Below are 17293 nucleotides of genomic sequence, written 5' to 3'. Positions count from 1 at the left end.
TAACAGCTCCACATCTTTCTTGCACTGGGGGCCCCAGCGCTGAATCCAGTACTCCAGATGGGGTCTCATGAGAGCTGGCTACGCTCCTTTTGATGCAGCCCAGCATACAGCTGGTTTTCTGGGCTGCAAGCACACACTGCTGGCTCATTTTGAGCTTACCCCCAAGTCATCCTCCTCAGGGCTGCTCTCAATCCAGTCTCCACCCAGCCTGTAGTTGTGCTTGGGATTGCCCTGACCCAGGTGCAGGACCTTGCACTTAGCCTTTTTTAACTTCATGAGGTTCGTATTAGCCCATCTCTCAAGTGTGTCAAGGTCCCTCTGGACAGCATCCCTTCCCTCCAGCGTGTCAACTGCACCACACAGCTTGGTGTCATGGGCAGACATGCTGAGGGAGCATTCAATCCCACTGTCCATGTCACTAAAAAGATGTTAAACAACACTGGTCTCAATACCACCCCCTGAGGAACACCAATCATCACTGGTCTCCACTTGGACATCGAGCCATTGACCACAACTCTTTGAGTTGTACTCTTTGAGTACAATCCAGTCCACCAAGTGGTCCATCCATCAAACCTATGCCTTTCCAGTTTAGGGACAAGGATGTTGTGCTGGACAGTGTCAAATGCCTTATACAAATCCAGGTAGATGGCATCAGTTGCTCTTCCCTTATCCACCAATGACGTGGCCCCATCGTAGAAGGCCACCAAATTTGTCAGGCACAATCTGCCATTAGTGAATCAATGTTCTCTGTCACCAATCACCTCTCTGTTTTCTGTGTGCTTAGCATAGTTTCCAGGAGGATCTGCTCCAGGATCTTGCCGGGCACTGAGGTGAGACTGACTGGTCTGTAGTTCCCTCGATCTTCCTTTTTTCCCTTTTTTTTAAAAAAGGGGCTTACATTTCCCCTTTTCCAGTCAGCAGGAACTTCAGACTGCCATGACTTCTCAAATCTGATGGATAATGGCTTGGCAACTTCATCCGCCTGTTCCCTCAGGACCTGCGGATGCATCTTGTCAGGTCGCATGTACTTGTGCACCTTCAGGCTCCTTAGATGATCTTGAACTTGATCTCCTATGCCAGGCATTCTCCCAGTCCCAGCCCTTGCCTTCTGCAACTTGGGCGGTGTGGTTGGAGCTCTTGCTGGTGAAGACTGAGGCAAAAAAGTTGTTGAGTACCTTGACCTTCTCCATGTCTCCTGGGTAACAAGGTCTCCTGTTTTATCCTGGAGGGGGCCCACATTTTCCTTCGTCTTCCTTTTATCCCCAGTGGTACCTGTAGAAGTTTTTCTTGTTGCCCTTAATGTCCCTGGCCATGTTGAGTTTTGTTAGGGCTTTAGCTTTCCTAACCTGATCCCCCTCCTCCTTGGTTCCTCTATCACTTGGAGAAGGAAGTTATCATCAACACATTCCAGGAACCTCCTGGATTTCTTGTGCCCTGCTGTTTTGTCCTTCCAACTGATATTGGGGTGGTTGAAGTCCCCCATGAGGACCAGGGCTTGTGAACATGAGGCCACACCTATCTGTCTATAGAAGGCGTCATCTACTCAGTGTTCCTGGCCGGGTGGCCTGTAGCGGACCCCCACTGTAATGTCCCTCCCTTTAATCCTGACCCATAAGCTCTTGGTTGGCTCCTCATCCATTTCCAGCAGGAGCTCTGCACACTCCAGCTGATCGTTAATGTAGAGGGCAACACCCCCTCCTCATCTCCCCAGCCTGTCTTTCCTGATGAGCCTGTATCTTTCCATTCCAACAACGGTCATAGGAGGCATCCCACCACGTCTCTAAGACACCAACGAGGTTGTAGCCCTTCAGGCATTGACACGCTTCTAACTCCTCTTGCTTGTTCCCCATGCTACGTGCACTGGCATAGAGGCATTTCAGTTGGGCCCCTGATGATGCTGGCTTATTGGCTGAAGTGGCTGGAAGACCTTTGTACTGCTCTTCAGGTGGACAATGCTTACCTGTGTTCCCTCTCCAGGCTCTTGGCATCTCCTACTGGCACCAGCATCAAACTGGCAGGAGTGGGATGGATTGAGGTTCCCCTCCCCTGGCAACTTCAGTTTAAACCCTTCTTCACCAGCTTTGCAAGCCTGTGACCTAAGACACTCTTCCCTTTCTCTGACAGGTTGTCCTGGGTTCAGCTGTAGCAGTATTTTTCTTCTCCCTAGTAGCTGGTGCAGTGCTGTGTTCTGGATTTATAGAAACATCGAATCATAGAATAGTTAGGGTTGGAAAGGACCTTAAGATTATCTAGTTCCAACTCCCCCCCGCCATGAGCCTGGACACATCACACTAAACCATGTCACCCAAGGCTCTGTCCAACCTGGCCTTGAATGCCGCCAGGGATGGAGCATTCACAACTTCCCTGGGCAACCCATTCCAGTGCCTCACCACCCTTACAATAAACAATTTTCCTCCGTATATCTAATCTAAACTTCCCCTGTTTAAGTTTTAACCTGTTATTCCTTCTTCTATCACTACAGTCCCAAATGAAGAGTCCCTCCCCAGCATCCTTATAGGCCCCTGTCCTGGATTCAGCAGTAATAGTCATTTATTCCCTTCTTAGTAGCTGGTGCAGCGCTTTGTTTTTGACTTTCAGCCTGGGAACAGCGCTGATAACACCGATGTTTTTAGTTGCTGCTCAAATGTTTAGTCTGACCAAGGACTTTGTGAGTCTCATGCTCTGCCAGGGAGGAGGGGAAGCCGGGAGGAAGCAGAGACAGGACACCTGACCCAAACTAGCCAAAGAGGTATTCCATACCACAGTACGTCATGCCCAGGATGTGACTGAGAGTTACCCGGAAGGGCTGGCTCACAGCTCGGTCGGGCTTGGTAGTGACGGGTGGTATTGTATTCTCTTCCCTTGCTATTTCCCTTATCATTATTATTATTGGTGGTAGCAGTAGTGGTTTGTGTTATACCTTAGTTACTGGACTGCTCTTATCTCAACTCGTGGGAGTTACATTCTTTCCATTCTCCTCCCCATCCCTCTGGGAGCAGGGGGGAGGAGGAGAAGTGGGGGGAGTGAGGAAGTGGACTGCGTGGCTGACTTGCCGACAGGGTTTAAACCACGACAGTTTGTTTTAGTGCCCAACATGGGGCACAAAGCGTTGAGATAACAGCAGATCTGACCAGAGCGTGTCTAATCATATCTGTGATAAGCATTAATTGTTTTGGATTAATAGTCACTCATCACAATGCTAGTTTATTGGCTCTCGAAGTTGTTGCTCTTGATCTCAGAATTTAAGCATGTCGTACCTTACTTACAGCCGGTATTAGCTGCGTTAGTGTTTATCAGGTGGGGGGCTTGGGCTAAGGTTCTTGTCTCATTGTACTTTATGGTAATGACTTGAAATACAATAGAATCATTGATCATGAAACTGATCTGGCTTATGTTCCCAGAGTGGTCACCACCTTTATACTTGGGGAGGTATATAATAGAAGCGCTTAGGAATTACACGTCTTTTTTCTCCTTCTCGGGTAGTCAACCTGTGAAGGAGACATTCTTTTACACTCCCTCCCCCCCCCCCCCCCGATCTTTTACAGCATCCTTTGAGTGTTTTGAAGGTTTTGAATCACCTTTAAATACCCTTGAGACCTGTTTGCCGATTGTGATGGGGATCACCATATTGGCATACATACAGAGTGTGTTTTACCCATGACCATTTCGTCTGATTTCAAGGGTTAAGCAGAGTTGGGTGTGGGCTTTGTCTGGGGTTAGACGATGATATAGGAGGACCAAGAAATTTTCCCCGAGGCTGGACAGCCATGAGTGGCAGGGTGCGTGGGATAGTACGGGCAAGTATCTAGGCCAGTGGGCCCCTCCAGCGCTTTGGAATTTCACCCCGAACATGTGCAAAATACAGAAAAATTAGTAAAGTAGGTCATACTAGAGATGGACAAATCATAGGACTTGGCCTATGCTTACAGGGCCTTCAACACTATCCAGCACCTTCAGAAGGAAAAAAATGTCCCTGGATCTGAGGGCAAAGCAGCAGACAGTGCAGCTACTCCAGCTCCAAGCACAGCAGCTACACCACCCCCAGCGACAAGTACAGGCGCTACTCAAGCTTTGGCTGCAAAAGACAGCGGAACTACTCCAGCGACAAGTACAGCAGCTACTCAAACTTCAACTGCAACAGACAGCGCAGCTGGTCCAGCTCCAAGCACAGCAGCTACACCACCCCTAGCAACAAGTACAGTCGCTGCTCAAGCCACAGTGATAATCACTGCAGCTAAACCAGAGGACCAATTCATGCCAATATCTGTTGCCCCTGTACGCAAGAGGAAAAGCAAAAAAGAGGCAAGAAGGGTGAAGCAAGATGAAGAAACAATGTACTAACCACCTGGGACAGCATCTGATCAGGAGTCATCATCACATGACCAAGAAGAAGAAGAAGGGGTGACTTCTTGACCTCGGACCTCAACAGAGCTACGGAACATGCAAAAAGATTTCACCCGTCAATCAGGGGAGCACATCATCACCTGGTTGCTCCGATGCTGGGACAATGGGGCTGACGGTCATGAACTAGAAGGTACAGAAGCCAAGCAGCTGGGATCACTTGCTAGAGAAGGGGGAATTGACAAAGCAATTGCAAGAGAGAAAAAGTCCCTCGGTCTTTGGAGGCGGCTCTTGGCAGCTGTGAAAGAAAGGTTTCCATAAAAGGACGATGTTATGAGTCGTTTGGCCAAGTGGACTACTTTAGACAAAGGCATCCAGTCTCTGAGGGAATCGGCCATTGTAGAGATGATCTATCATATCAAGCGGAATTACGGGGATATACCCATAGATCCAGTTGAAGTCGAATGAACACGACCAATATGGCGAAAACTTACACGGAATGCATCGTCATCATATGCTCATTCATTGGCAACAGTAACCTGGAATGAAATAGTACCACTACCAGTGGAGAAATGATTCATAAACTCTGAGAGTTCGAAGACAATCTCACCCCTTCCATCATCTCAGCTGTGGGAAAACTGTCCCAAGACCTCAAATAATCGAGAGGCGATCTATCTGATCTATCCAGCTCCTCACATGTACCAACACATATCTCAGCTATTAACAAAAGGTGTCCTACAGCTCGAGAGAGAAGATACAGAAGGTATACACCACGGGCCACCCTATGGTTTTACCTGCGGGATCACGGAGAAGACGTAACGAAGTGGGATGGAAAACCTACCTCAGTTTTGGAGGAACGGGTGCGTGAATTGAAGACGAGAACAAAGATCAAGGATGATCATCCCATGAAAGCTGCGGCTTCTGTCTCTAGTGAGCAGGTTCCCAGATGGAGGGGAAGAGCTGATTTTACTCCAGCTCCTGTGATAAAGAAGACTAATCCCTGTCAACAAGATGTAAGTGGAAAAAGCTAGGTTCACTATTAGAGGGGCCCTGCCTCCAGCCAGGTGGAGGTAGGGGACAATCGGATTTACTGGACTGTGTGGATCAAATGGCCTGGCACATCAGTCCCACAGAAGTATAAGGCTCTAGTAGATACCAGTGCACAGTGTACCCTGATGACATCAAGCTGTCAAGGGGTGGAACCCATTTGTATTTCTGGAGTAACAGGAGGATCCCAAGAGTTGACTGCACTGGAGGCTGAAATCAGCCTGACTGGGGGGAAATGGCAAAAGCACCCCATTGTGACTGGTCCAAAGTCTCCATGCATCGTTGGCATAGACTGCCTCAGGAGAGAGTACTTCAAAGACCCAAAAGGGTACCAATGGGCTTTTGGTATTGCTGCTTTGGAGACAGAGGAAATTGAGCAGCTGTCCACCTTGCCTGGTCTCTCAGAGGATCCTTCTGTTGTGGGGTTGCTGAAGGTCAAAGAACAAGTGCCAATTGCGACCACAACAGTGCACTGGTGGCATTATCACACCAGCTGAGACTCACAGATTCCCATCCATAAGCTGATCCATAGACTGGAGAGTCAGGGGGTGATTAGTAGGACCCACTCACCCTTTAATAGCCCCATATGGCCAGTGTGAAAGACTAACGGAGAGTGTCGACTAACGGTAGACTATCATGGCCTGAATGAAGTCACACCACCACTGAGTGCTGCCGTACCAGACATGCTAAAACTTCAATATGAACTGGAGTCAAAGTCATCCAAGTGGTATGCCACGATTGATATTGCGAATGCATTTTTTTTTCAATTTTTTTGGCATCAGAGTACAGGCCACAGTTTGCTTTTACTTGGAGGAGTGTCCAGTTCACTTGGAACCGACTGCCCCAGGGGTGGAAACACAGACCTACCATCTGCCATGGACTGATCCACACTACACCGGAATAGGGGCAAGCTCCAGAACACCTATAATAGATTGATGACATAATCGTGTGAGGCAATACAGTGGAAGAGGTTTTTAAGAAAGGGAGGAAAATAATCCAAATCCTGCTAAAAGCCAGTTTTGCCATAAAACGGAGTAAGGTCAAGGGACCCGCACAGGAGATTTGATTTTGGGGAATAAAATGCCAAGATGGACGCTTCCAGGTCCCCACAGAAGTGATCAAGAAGATAACAGCAATGTCTCCACCAACTAATAAGAAAGAAACACAAGCCTTCTTAGGTGTTGTGGGGTTCTGGGGAATGCACATCCCAAATTACTCTGATTGTAAGCCCTCTGTCACATGACCCAGAAGAAGAATGATTTCACATGGGGCCCTGAGCAACAACAAGCCTTTGAACAAATTAAATGAGAGATAGTTCATGCAGTACCCCTTGGACCAGTCCGCACCGAGCCACATGTGAAAAATGTGCTCTGCACCACAGTGGGGGAGAATGGTCCTTCCTGGGGCCTCTGGTAGAAAGCTCCAGGGGAGCCTTGAGGTTGACCCCTCGCCGTTTGGAGTCGGGGATACAAAGGATCTGAGGCCAGCTATACCCCAACTGAAAAGGAGATGCTGGCAGCCTATGAAGGGTTTTGAGCTGCTTCAGAAGTGATGCGCACTGAAGCACAGCTCCTCCTGGCACCCCGGTTGCCCATGCTGGGCTGGATGTTCAAAGGCAGGGTCTCCTATGCACATTATGAAACCTATGCTCCATGGAGTAAGTGGGCTGGACTAATTACACAACGAGCTGAAATAGGAAATCCCAGTCGTCCAGGCATTCTGGAAGTCATCATGGACTGGCCAGAGGGTAAAGATTTTAGAATGTCACCAGAGGAGCAGGGGATGAGTTCTGAAGAGGGCCCACCATATAATAAACTGTCAGAAAGGGAAAAGCAATATGCCTTGTTTACTGATGGATCCTACTGTACTGTGAGAAAGTGTCGGAGATGGAAGGCAGTTGTATGAATTCTACAACAAGTTGCAGAAATTTCTGAAGGAGAAGGTAAGTAGAGTCAATTTGCAGAGGTCAAAGCCATCCAGCTAGCCTTGGACATTGCTGAACGAGAAAAGTGGCCAGTACTTTATACGCATGGATTGTGGCAAATGCCCTGTGGGGGTGGGTTGCAGCAACGGAAGCAAAGCAACTGGCAACGCAGAGGTAAACCCATCTGGGCTGCTTCACTGTGGGAAGATATCACTGCCCAGTTGCAGAACCTGGTGGTAAGGGTGCGCCGTGTAGATGCTCATGTACACAAGAGTCGGGCCACTGAGGAACACCAGAACAACCAGCAAGGAGATAAAGCTGCAAAGATTGAAGTGGCTCAGATGGATTTTGATCGGCAACATAAGAGTTAATTTCTTTTAGCCTTGTGGGACCTTGACACATCAGGCCATCAAGGCAGAGATGAAACATACAGATGGGCTGATGATGTAGGGGTGGACTAATGCCCATGTCTCCTGATTTAAGCCCAGCTGGAAACCCAGAACCATGCAGCCACTGGTTTGCCCCCCCCCCCTTCCTTCCTCCCACCACTCCCAGAAGGATGGGGAGAGGAATTGAAAGAATGTAACTCCCACGGGATGATATAAGAACAGTCCAGTAACTAAGGTATAACACAAACCCCTACTGCTACCACCAATGCTAATAATAATGATAAGGGAAATAACAAGGGAAGTGAATACAACCGCTCACCACCTGCCGACCAATACCCAGACTGACCCAAGCATCCATCTAGACCTTCTGGGTTACTGCCCCCTGTTTATATACCAGGCATAATGTGCTGTGGTATGGAATACCTCTTTGGCTAGTTTAGGTCAGGTGTCCTGTCTTTGCTTCCTCCAAGCTTCCACTCCTCCCTGGCAGAGCATGAGACTCACAAAGTCCTTGGTTGTAGTAAACATTACTGAGTAACAACTAAAGACATTGGTTCTATCAGCACTGTTCCCAGCCAGAAAGTCAACACAGCACTGCACCACCTACTAAGAAGGAGAAAAATGACTGCTATTGCTGAACCCAGGACACCGTGTTTTTCACAAATGTGACACATGCTGCAGTTAAGCAATCCAAGCAGTTAAAGGCTCTCTGGTATGGAGGAGCATGGCTGAAGTATAAATATGGGGACGCCTGGCAGATTGTCTATATCACACTCCCACCAACCCGCCAAGGCAAGCGCTATGGGCTTACCATAGTAGAAGCAACCATCAGATCTCTGGAAGCATACACTGTGCCAGAAAACTGTCCTGGGCCTTGAGAAACAGGTTTTGTGTTGACACGGCACCCCAGGGAGAACTGAATTAGACAATGGGACTCATTTCCAGAACAATCTTATAGACACTTGGACCAAAGATCATTGCATCAAGCGGGTATATCACATCCTCTACCATGCACCAGCCGCTGGGATAATCAAACGGTACAATGGGCTGTTAAAAACTACACTGAGAGCAATGGGTGGTGGGACTTTCAAGCATTGGGATACACACTTACCAAAGGCCACCTGGTTGGTCAACACCAGAGGATCTGCCAACAGGGCTGGCCCATCCCAGTCAGAACTTTTATATATTGTAGAGGGGGACAAAGTTCCTGTGGTGCACAACCCAATTTGCTGGGAAAGAGAGTCTGGGTTATTCCTGCTTCAGGTAAAGCCAAAACCACTTGTGGGATTGCTTTTGCTCAAGGTCCCGGGCATACTTGATGTGTAATGAGGGAAGATGAGGAAGTCCTATGTGTACCTCAAGGGGATTTGGTTTTAGGGGAAAACAGCCAATGAACTCAATTATGTGCTGTTGCCTACTAGATAACACTTTTATAGCCCATTAGCTAGGTGCCCATCTCCACCACTCTGCACTCTGAAAAGAATTTATGTCCTGTTAGCAGACAATAAAGTTATGGGAAAGCGGGCAGCCACAGCAGAACTGTCCTCAGTTCACCATCAACTCTTCCTGACTTCCCTCCATTCTTCACCCCTACAAAGAATGAACTTTGATGAAACCAGACAAGTTCAGCAGTAACCAGATGACTTCGGTGGTTTCATTAACAGGCAACAGTCCAACACTCTTGTCCTGGGTGCTATAGCAGTCTTTTCTCTCCTTCTTAGTAGCTGCTGCAGTGCTGTAAGCATAGAATCATAGAATAGTTAGGGTTGTAAAGGACCTTAAGATCATCAAGTTCCAACCCCCCTGCCATGGACAGGAACACCTCACACTAAGCCATATCACCCAAGGCCTCGTCCAACCTGGCCTTGAACACTGCCAGGGATGGAACATTCACAACCTCCCTGGGCAACCTATTCTGGTGCCTCACCACCCTAACAGGAAAGAATTTCCTCCTTATATCCAATCTAAACTTCCCCTGTTTAAGTTTTAACCCGTTAGCCCTTCTCCTATCACTACAGTCCCTAACGAAGAGTCCCTCCCCACCATCCCTATAGGCCCCCTTCACATACTGGAAGGCTGCTATGAGGTCTCCAAGCAGCCTTCTCTTCTCCAGGCTGAACAGTCCCAACTTTCTCAGACTGTCTTCATACGGGAGGTGTTCCAGTCCCCTGATCATCCTCGTGGCCCTTCTCTGGACTTGTTCCAACAGTTCCATGTCCTTTTTATGTTGAGGACACCAGAACTGCACACAATATTCCAGGTGAGGTCTCACAAGAGCAGAGTAAATGGTCAGGATCACCTCCTTCGACCTGCTCGTCATGCTCCTTTTGATGCAGCCCAGGATATGGTTGTCTTTCTGGGCTGCAAGCGCACACTGCCTGCTCATGTTCATTTTCTCATCAACCAGCACCCCCAAGTCCTTCTCCACAGGGCTGCTCTGAATCTCTTCTTTGCCCAACCTGTAGCTGTGCCTGGGATTGCTCCAGCCCAGGTGTAGGACCTTGCACTTGGCATGGTTAAACTTCTTAAGGTTGGCATCAGCCCACCTCACAAGTCTGTCAGCATCCTCTGGATGGCATTTCTTCCCTCCTGGGTATCCACCGAACCATGCAGCTTGGTGTCATTGGCAAACTTGCTGAGGGTGCACTCAATCCCACTGTCCATGTCAGCAATGAAGATGGACAAGACTGGTCCCAACACGGATCCCTGAGGGACACCACTCATTACTGGCCTCCAGCTGGACATTGAGCCATTGACCACAACTCTTTGTGTGCAGCCATCCTGCCAGTTCTTTATCCACCAAGTGGTCCATCAATCAAATTGATGTCTCTTCAATTTAGAGACAAGGATGGGATGGGACAGTGTCAGACGCTTTGCACAAGTCCAGGTAGATGACATCAACTGTTCTACCCCTGTCCTACCCCTGTCCATCAGTTCTGTAGCCCCTTCATAGAAGGTCACCAAATTGGTCAGGCAGGACTTCCCCTTAGTGAAGCCATGCTGGCTGTCACCAACCCCCTTGTTCATTTTCATTTGCCTTAGCATGCCTTCCAGGAGAATCTGTTCCAAGATTTTGCCAGGCACGGAGGTGAGACTGACTGGTCTGTAGTTGCCTGGGTCATCTATTTTTCCCTTCTTGAAAATGGGGGTTATATTTCCCTCTTTCCAGTCATCGGGAACTTCACCTGACTGCCATGATTTCTCAAATATGATAGCCAGCGGCTTAGCAAATTCGTTCGCCAGCTCCTTCAGGACCCATGGATGGATCTCATAAGGACCCATGGACTTGTGCACGTTCAGATTTTTAAGATGGTCTTGAACTAGATCCTCTCCTACAGTGGCCCCAATGTCTTCATTCTCACAGTCCCTGTGTCTGCCTTCCAAGACTTGGGTGGTGTGGTCAGAGCCTTTGCCAGTGAAGACCGAGGCAAAGAAGTCATCCAGAACCTCAGCCTTCTCCAAATCCTGTGTATCTAGTTCTCCTGAGAGCTTCCTGAGGGGGCCTACTTTCTCCCTAGTCTGTTTTTTATTTGCTATGTACCTGTGGCATCCCTTCCTGTTAACTTTCACATCCCTAGCCATGTTTAATTCTAACTGGGCTTTAGCTTTCCTAGCCTGGTCCCTAGCTTCCCAGACAACATCCCTGTACTCTTCCCAGGCCACCTGTCCTTGCTTCCACTTTTTATAACCCTCTTTTTTCCCTCGAAGTTTCCTCAGAAACTGTTTATCCATTCAAGGAGGTCTCCTGGCCCTCCTGCTGCACTCCTGAGCTTGCAGCAGGTGATCCTTGAATATCAACCAACAGTCTTGTCCCCCCCTGCCCTCTAGGGCTATATCCTATGGAACCTTACTAAACAGGTTCCTGAAGAGGCCAAAGTCTGCTCTTTTGAAGTCCAGGGCAGTGAGCTTGCTGCACGCTCTTCTCACTGTCCTGAGGATCTCAAATTCAACCGTCTCGTGATCGCTGCATCCAAGGCTGCCCTGGAGCGTCACATTTCCAACTAGCCCTTCCCAGGACACCTGACCCAAACTGGTCAAAGGGGTATTCAGTACCACAGCACATTATGCCCAGTGTATAAACTTGGGGGAGTTACCTGGAAGGCCCAGATCACTGCTTGAGTCAGGCTGGTTATCTGTCAGTGGGTTGTGACCGATTGTATTCTCTCCCCTTGTTACTCCCCTTATCATTATTATTATTGGTGGTGGTAGTAGTAGTTTTGTATTATACCTTAGTTACTGGACTGTTCTTACCTCAACGTGTGGGATTTACATTCTTTTAGCTCTCTTCCCCTTCCTCTGAGAGCTGGGAGGGGGACACACACACAAAGAAGTGGGGCAGTGAGCAAGCAGCAGTGTGGTTCTGAGTTGTCAGCTGGGTTTAAGCTATGACCCTATCATTTTATGATCAATAGCAGTGCTCACTAGCTGTCACTAAAACTGGTGCAAGATTGCTGAAGGTACAAAAATTAAACAGGTGTTTTGGGGAAAGTGCTTTTAACACTGAATTTATTGAAGTACTATTTAAAGTTTAATTTTCTTTGTAAAAGCATTCTAGAATAGCTGCTTAGATGGGAGGAAAAAACTTGGGTTTAATATTTTATTATGAAATATTTATTTAAATACCTTCTTATAAACTGTCATTTCTAAGTGTTTAAGACTACTGAGGAGAAATTTAGGTCTATTTTAAGGAACCTTTAGATTAAATTTAACACATCCAAAATGGGACAATGCACAAATCCAAAAACCTCTACAGTACTCCTTTTCCCTGGACCCACAAGTCTCTCTTCTTTATATAGAACAATGATTTTTCTTCTTCCTATTTGCAGGTGCTCCTGACCCAACAGCAGGTGCAAGCATAGATGATGAAAACTGCTGGCATTTGGATGAGGAACAGGTCCAAGAACAGGTTAAACTCTTCCTCTCCCATGGTGGATACCAAGGATCAGGGAAGCAGCTCAATTTGCTTTTTTCAAAGGTATATCAAGTACTCTAAACCTTCCATCTTTTCTCTATCCCCCCTCCCCTAGCCAGTCACATCTTACTCAGAGTCCCGTTGTTCTAAAACAAGACAAAGCCTTTGGGAATGTGATGGAAAGTTAATAAAGCAGTGTTACACAATCTGGTGTGTCTTGAGATCAGTTTAAGGATATGAAGTAGCGTTTCCTCTGGCTGCAGCTTTTATGTTCTCTTTCTTTCTACCCGCAAAATGTTGGAGAAACCTGTAGAAATGGTCTTGCAGCAGCTTGCATAATACAGTTGTGGATTACTTGTGGAAGAAGAGTGTTGCAGAATTGCAATGGGATCCTGAAACTCAAAATTGTTACAATTGGGAAGCCTGACTATATTTTTCTACTTAATTTTTTTTTCACATCAGATATATAAATTATATTTCTTATTTAACAGAGGTGAAATGTTTAACACTGCAGAATATTGTCTATACTGTGGTTTGCTTTGTCTTTTTCAAGTTTGTATTAAAAGACTGATTTCCTAGGTGCGAGAGATGCTAAAGATGAGAGATTCAAATGGAGCTCGCATGTTGATGTTGATAACAGAACAATTCATGGCTGACCCTCGTCTGTCACATTGGAGACAACAAGGAAATGCAATGACTGACAAGTATAGGCAGCTTTGGGATGAACTGGGTAAATGTATACACTTTAAAATCATTTAGGTGTTCATTTGTATAATGAATAAATAGTTACATATTTGGGATGGAAGGAAACTTTATTGTGGTACTAGGTAAAGCAAGATAGAGTTTTCTGCAGTTTTGCTTCTTCAGTTAAGGTTGGGTGAAATTGAATTTGTGATCTACTACATGAGACAGCAGGAGCAGAAGCATGGTATGAAACAAGTGTGATTGCAACAGGTTGTAAGTACCTGAGGATCTAAAAAGGATAAAGCAAAAAGTGGAAATGTAGCTATACAACTGGGGGTAAGTATATAAGCCATTTGCCATTAGCGCAAACTGAAAAGATTAAGTAAGAAATCAGTTCACAACTAGAGAAAAATAGACGGCAAAAAAAGAAAAATCATTAGGAGTGTGAGGAGATAGATAGCAACAAAGGAAAGCAGAAGTCCGTTACTGAGCAGGAAAGGAGATCAATTAAGAGAGGGCTATAACAATTAACACTGCTCTACAAGAAAGGTCAGTTGTGACTAGATATATGACTTGTACAATGGAGAGAGGAACACAGGCTGAAATGGGAAAGGAATATTTAAACTGGTAAAGTCTGAAGACACTCTAAAGTGTTTGAGAAACTTGCTGACACAGTTTTGAACTGCTGCTTCATAAGTTCTCAAAATCTGTAGGAATTTGTGGTTGGGAGAGGAAATTTAAAACAACTTGAAAGTAAATATCGCCAATAATTTTAAGGTAGGTAGGTGAGTGGAAAGAATAATATTAAGTAACCACCAGCATGCTTTCCTAGATGTAAGGTATTGGAACAAATTACTAACCAGTAGGTATGTAAGCATATAGAAGATAAAAGTGATAAAAGAAAACCTGAAATATTTAAAATACAATGGTAATTCTAATTTGTTTCTCTAAAAAATAATTCACTGAGTGTATGAGTAAAGGAATTAATGCATATATTTTATCTATAGTAAGGTTTTGGATGCTGTCTTGGAGGCTTTCTCAAAGCAAGTTGAAGACACAGCAAAATGGAATTGCTTTGTGATTCATGGAACTTGGAGTAGTTACCTGTGCTCTCACTCAATCTGGAAAGACACTTCAAGTCTAGACTTACAGGAAAGTCTTGAGACATATTCTGGCAAAACTTCCCAACCCCACCACCACCCTCCAAAAAAACCCCAACCAAGACCAAACAAAACAATAACACAAAACTTACTGATGACACCCCTTGGGACAATATGTAAACACCACAGAGAACAAAGCCAAAACAAGTAATGCTCTTGGTACACTTTAAAGATCCAAAACCAAGCTAAGTGACATTAAATCCAAGCAAGAATAGCGTGCTTCGTTTAGAGAGGAAAAGTCAAAAGCAAAATTTAAGTTTTCTACTGTTAAAGGTTAAATATGGCCATGATTGATTGCATGTTGTCTGGTAGGCTTGAATAGATATGACCCGGTTAGCATAAATTATGTTCATTCTAAATGAAGCATTAGGCTAATAAAGCACTGTCTGTCTATAGTTGGTATTATGTACTTCTGTGGTGGATAGCCTTAATGTCAGAGCAGGCAGTTCTGTCAGTGTAGATATAGGTACCTTCAAGTATATTCTTAGTATGTAATACTACATACTACATATGTAATACATACTCCTAGTATGTAACTTTTATGATGCCTTATCTCACTGGAGAATAATGCTTTTTGCCAAGCTTGACATGTATACAGCAAAATTTTATCCCACCGTACTGAAAAATGGAGGGTCTCATGCTTCATTGCTTATGTGGGTTGAGCTGGTAGGTGGTGGGAGAAGTAGAAATATGTTCTAGATCTGTTACCTGTAGCAGTCTTACCACATGCTGCCAATAAACATAAGAGATTTTGTTAAAATTTTCTTAGCAGCTCCTCTTCTTGTTTCATCAGTCTAATATTAACATCATCTTGACACCACCTATCTGAAGATGGAATCTCTCTGTCTACGGCATCAAATAAGCAATATTTTAGATTAATCAAATTGATTAGTTTACCTCTATTTAATCAGAATTGTAGCTGCCAGTCCCAGAAAGCTGCAGTGCAACCTTCCAGCCTCACCACTACCTCAACTGCTGTATTTGCAGTCTGAGGCAGACCCCGTTGTTTCAGTCCTGAACTGCTATGCCTCCTCTAACAGTATCAAAATATGTTGATTATGTACCACAGATTCAATTGCAAATACATTTCAATCACTTCAGGTTTGCAATAGGCTAAGGATAGAACTTAGTTCTTCCACCTCCAGCTTATGTTTATGTTGCTAACCTGTCCACTTATTCCCCACACCAGGATTCCTTCCACTGGTGCTTAGCAAGTTCCCTGAAAAAATCTGTTAATTGGATTATTCTCTCCACCTTGACTCCTACGTTGTGTGAAAATTAGAAGCTGCTGCCATATTTTTGATAGGATTTCACCTTGATATTCACTCTAGTTAAACACATCTCTTTTTCAGGTGAAACATGCATGTGAATATGCAAAAGTTGAAGGAGGTTTTAAGGGAGACCAGAGTTACAATGGCAAACTACAGAAGGAAGAGCAGGATGTCCCTGGCAACCCTTGATCTGTGTCAGTAGTGGCAGAGAACTCAGACACTCGGTTTAAGGGGGCGATGGTATCATTAGGTTCTAAAATAATGTTGGTTTCTTATCTTGTCATCTTCTAGGATGTCAGAGACCTAAATTATCAGTAAAGGGAGTGGGACATGCATTTGCATACTTTTCATGTTATCTGTTCAAGTGTAATCAGGAGTGGCATATGTCTTAAAAAAAGTTTTGTCTATGATCTCAATTATTTCACAGATATAGGTTAACAACATTGTACTTATGGAGATTAAGACATGTAAAGTATGTAAGTCTAGACTGCTTAATAAAGGCTGGCTTGCTTGCACTGGTATGCTGTCTGCCAAATGTTAGGCATTCGGCCACTTTCTCAGTTCCATTTTGGCATAGGTTTTTAAGCATACTTAAATAACTTCAACTTTTCTCCTTGACTGGATTGCTTGAGCCTTTCATTAAAACTTAACTGATGCTGTCTGTCATTGGCCAAGGATACTGGAAGGACACACTGGGCTCTGATCAGAATTCCTGCTGAAGTTTATGGTAAACTGTGTTGATTACAGATTATGGTAAATTGTGTAGAAATCAGATTGGGTTTGTATGCTTGAAGATGCTGATTTAAAAAAAAAAAAATTAAATATTTCACATCTAAGTATGAGCCTGGCAATTTTCTCATACAAAGTTCTAATTCTATAAGAAATTCTGATTAAAAGGCCTCAAATTAACTAGCTAGTTATGTGCAATGCTATTTTGTTGTGTTTTAAAGCCTCTAGATCAGGAGGAAGAATATAATTATGCTCATCAGATTCCCCTATTGTACATCAAATAATAGGTTGAGCCAAATGCTCCAAAGACATAGTCTTGGAAAGATTAAGATTACAGGTCAAAGCTATAAGATTAGCTCATATACTTCTCACGTTAGAAGAATTTAGATGAGCTTTAGCGATGAACTGGTGAACACTTCCAACTTGCCACAGTAATACATGGATGTGTTTACCAGAGTTTAGAGTGGAGGTTGAATTCTTCGTGTTGCTGTTTAAATGGTGTCTAGGTTGGTAAATTTCAAATGCTGATCTTAATGTGTTTAACTTGGTGACCATGGTTGAAGACTTCAGTATATCAGAACGATTAACTATCCGAAACTCTCAGTTTGTCTTTTTAATTAAATTGCATTGGTAAAATGGTGGAATATGGAAATGCACAGTAAATATCTGCTGATGCCTGTTGAACTGAGATCTCAGATTTGAAGAAAAGGTCAGTTAACCTTCTTTGTAGTCTAGAGGGGAAAAAATGGTCCATACAATCTTACTACAGCACTCATCCATCAAAAATTAAGTAAAAGTTTCTTGTTCTCTATGAAAATGAAAAAAAATCCTTAATA

General features: G+C 44.9%; 1 protein-coding gene across 1 annotated transcript in view; it reads left to right on the top strand.

Annotated features, from left to right (window-relative positions):
- Nucleotides 1-17293, top strand: part of LOC133282939 (zinc finger SWIM domain-containing protein 6) — an 85362-nt gene that overhangs the window by 13093 nt on the left and 54976 nt on the right. The window contains exons 2-3 of the mRNA XM_061479311.1: nucleotides 12528-12676; nucleotides 13193-13343. Of these exons, the coding sequence (XP_061335295.1) occupies nucleotides 12528-12676; nucleotides 13193-13343 (300 nt within the window). The remainder of the gene's footprint in view (nucleotides 1-12527; nucleotides 12677-13192; nucleotides 13344-17293) is intronic.

This window comes from Pezoporus flaviventris, unplaced genomic scaffold (genome assembly GCF_033815535.1).
Source record: "Pezoporus flaviventris isolate CSIRO_AGI_PZ_B2104156 unplaced genomic scaffold, CSIRO_AGI_Pfla_v1 ptg000146l, whole genome shotgun sequence".
NCBI classification, from domain to species: domain Eukaryota; kingdom Metazoa; phylum Chordata; class Aves; order Psittaciformes; family Psittacidae; genus Pezoporus; species Pezoporus flaviventris.
This window is presented reverse-complemented; position numbering and strand designations above follow the sequence as displayed.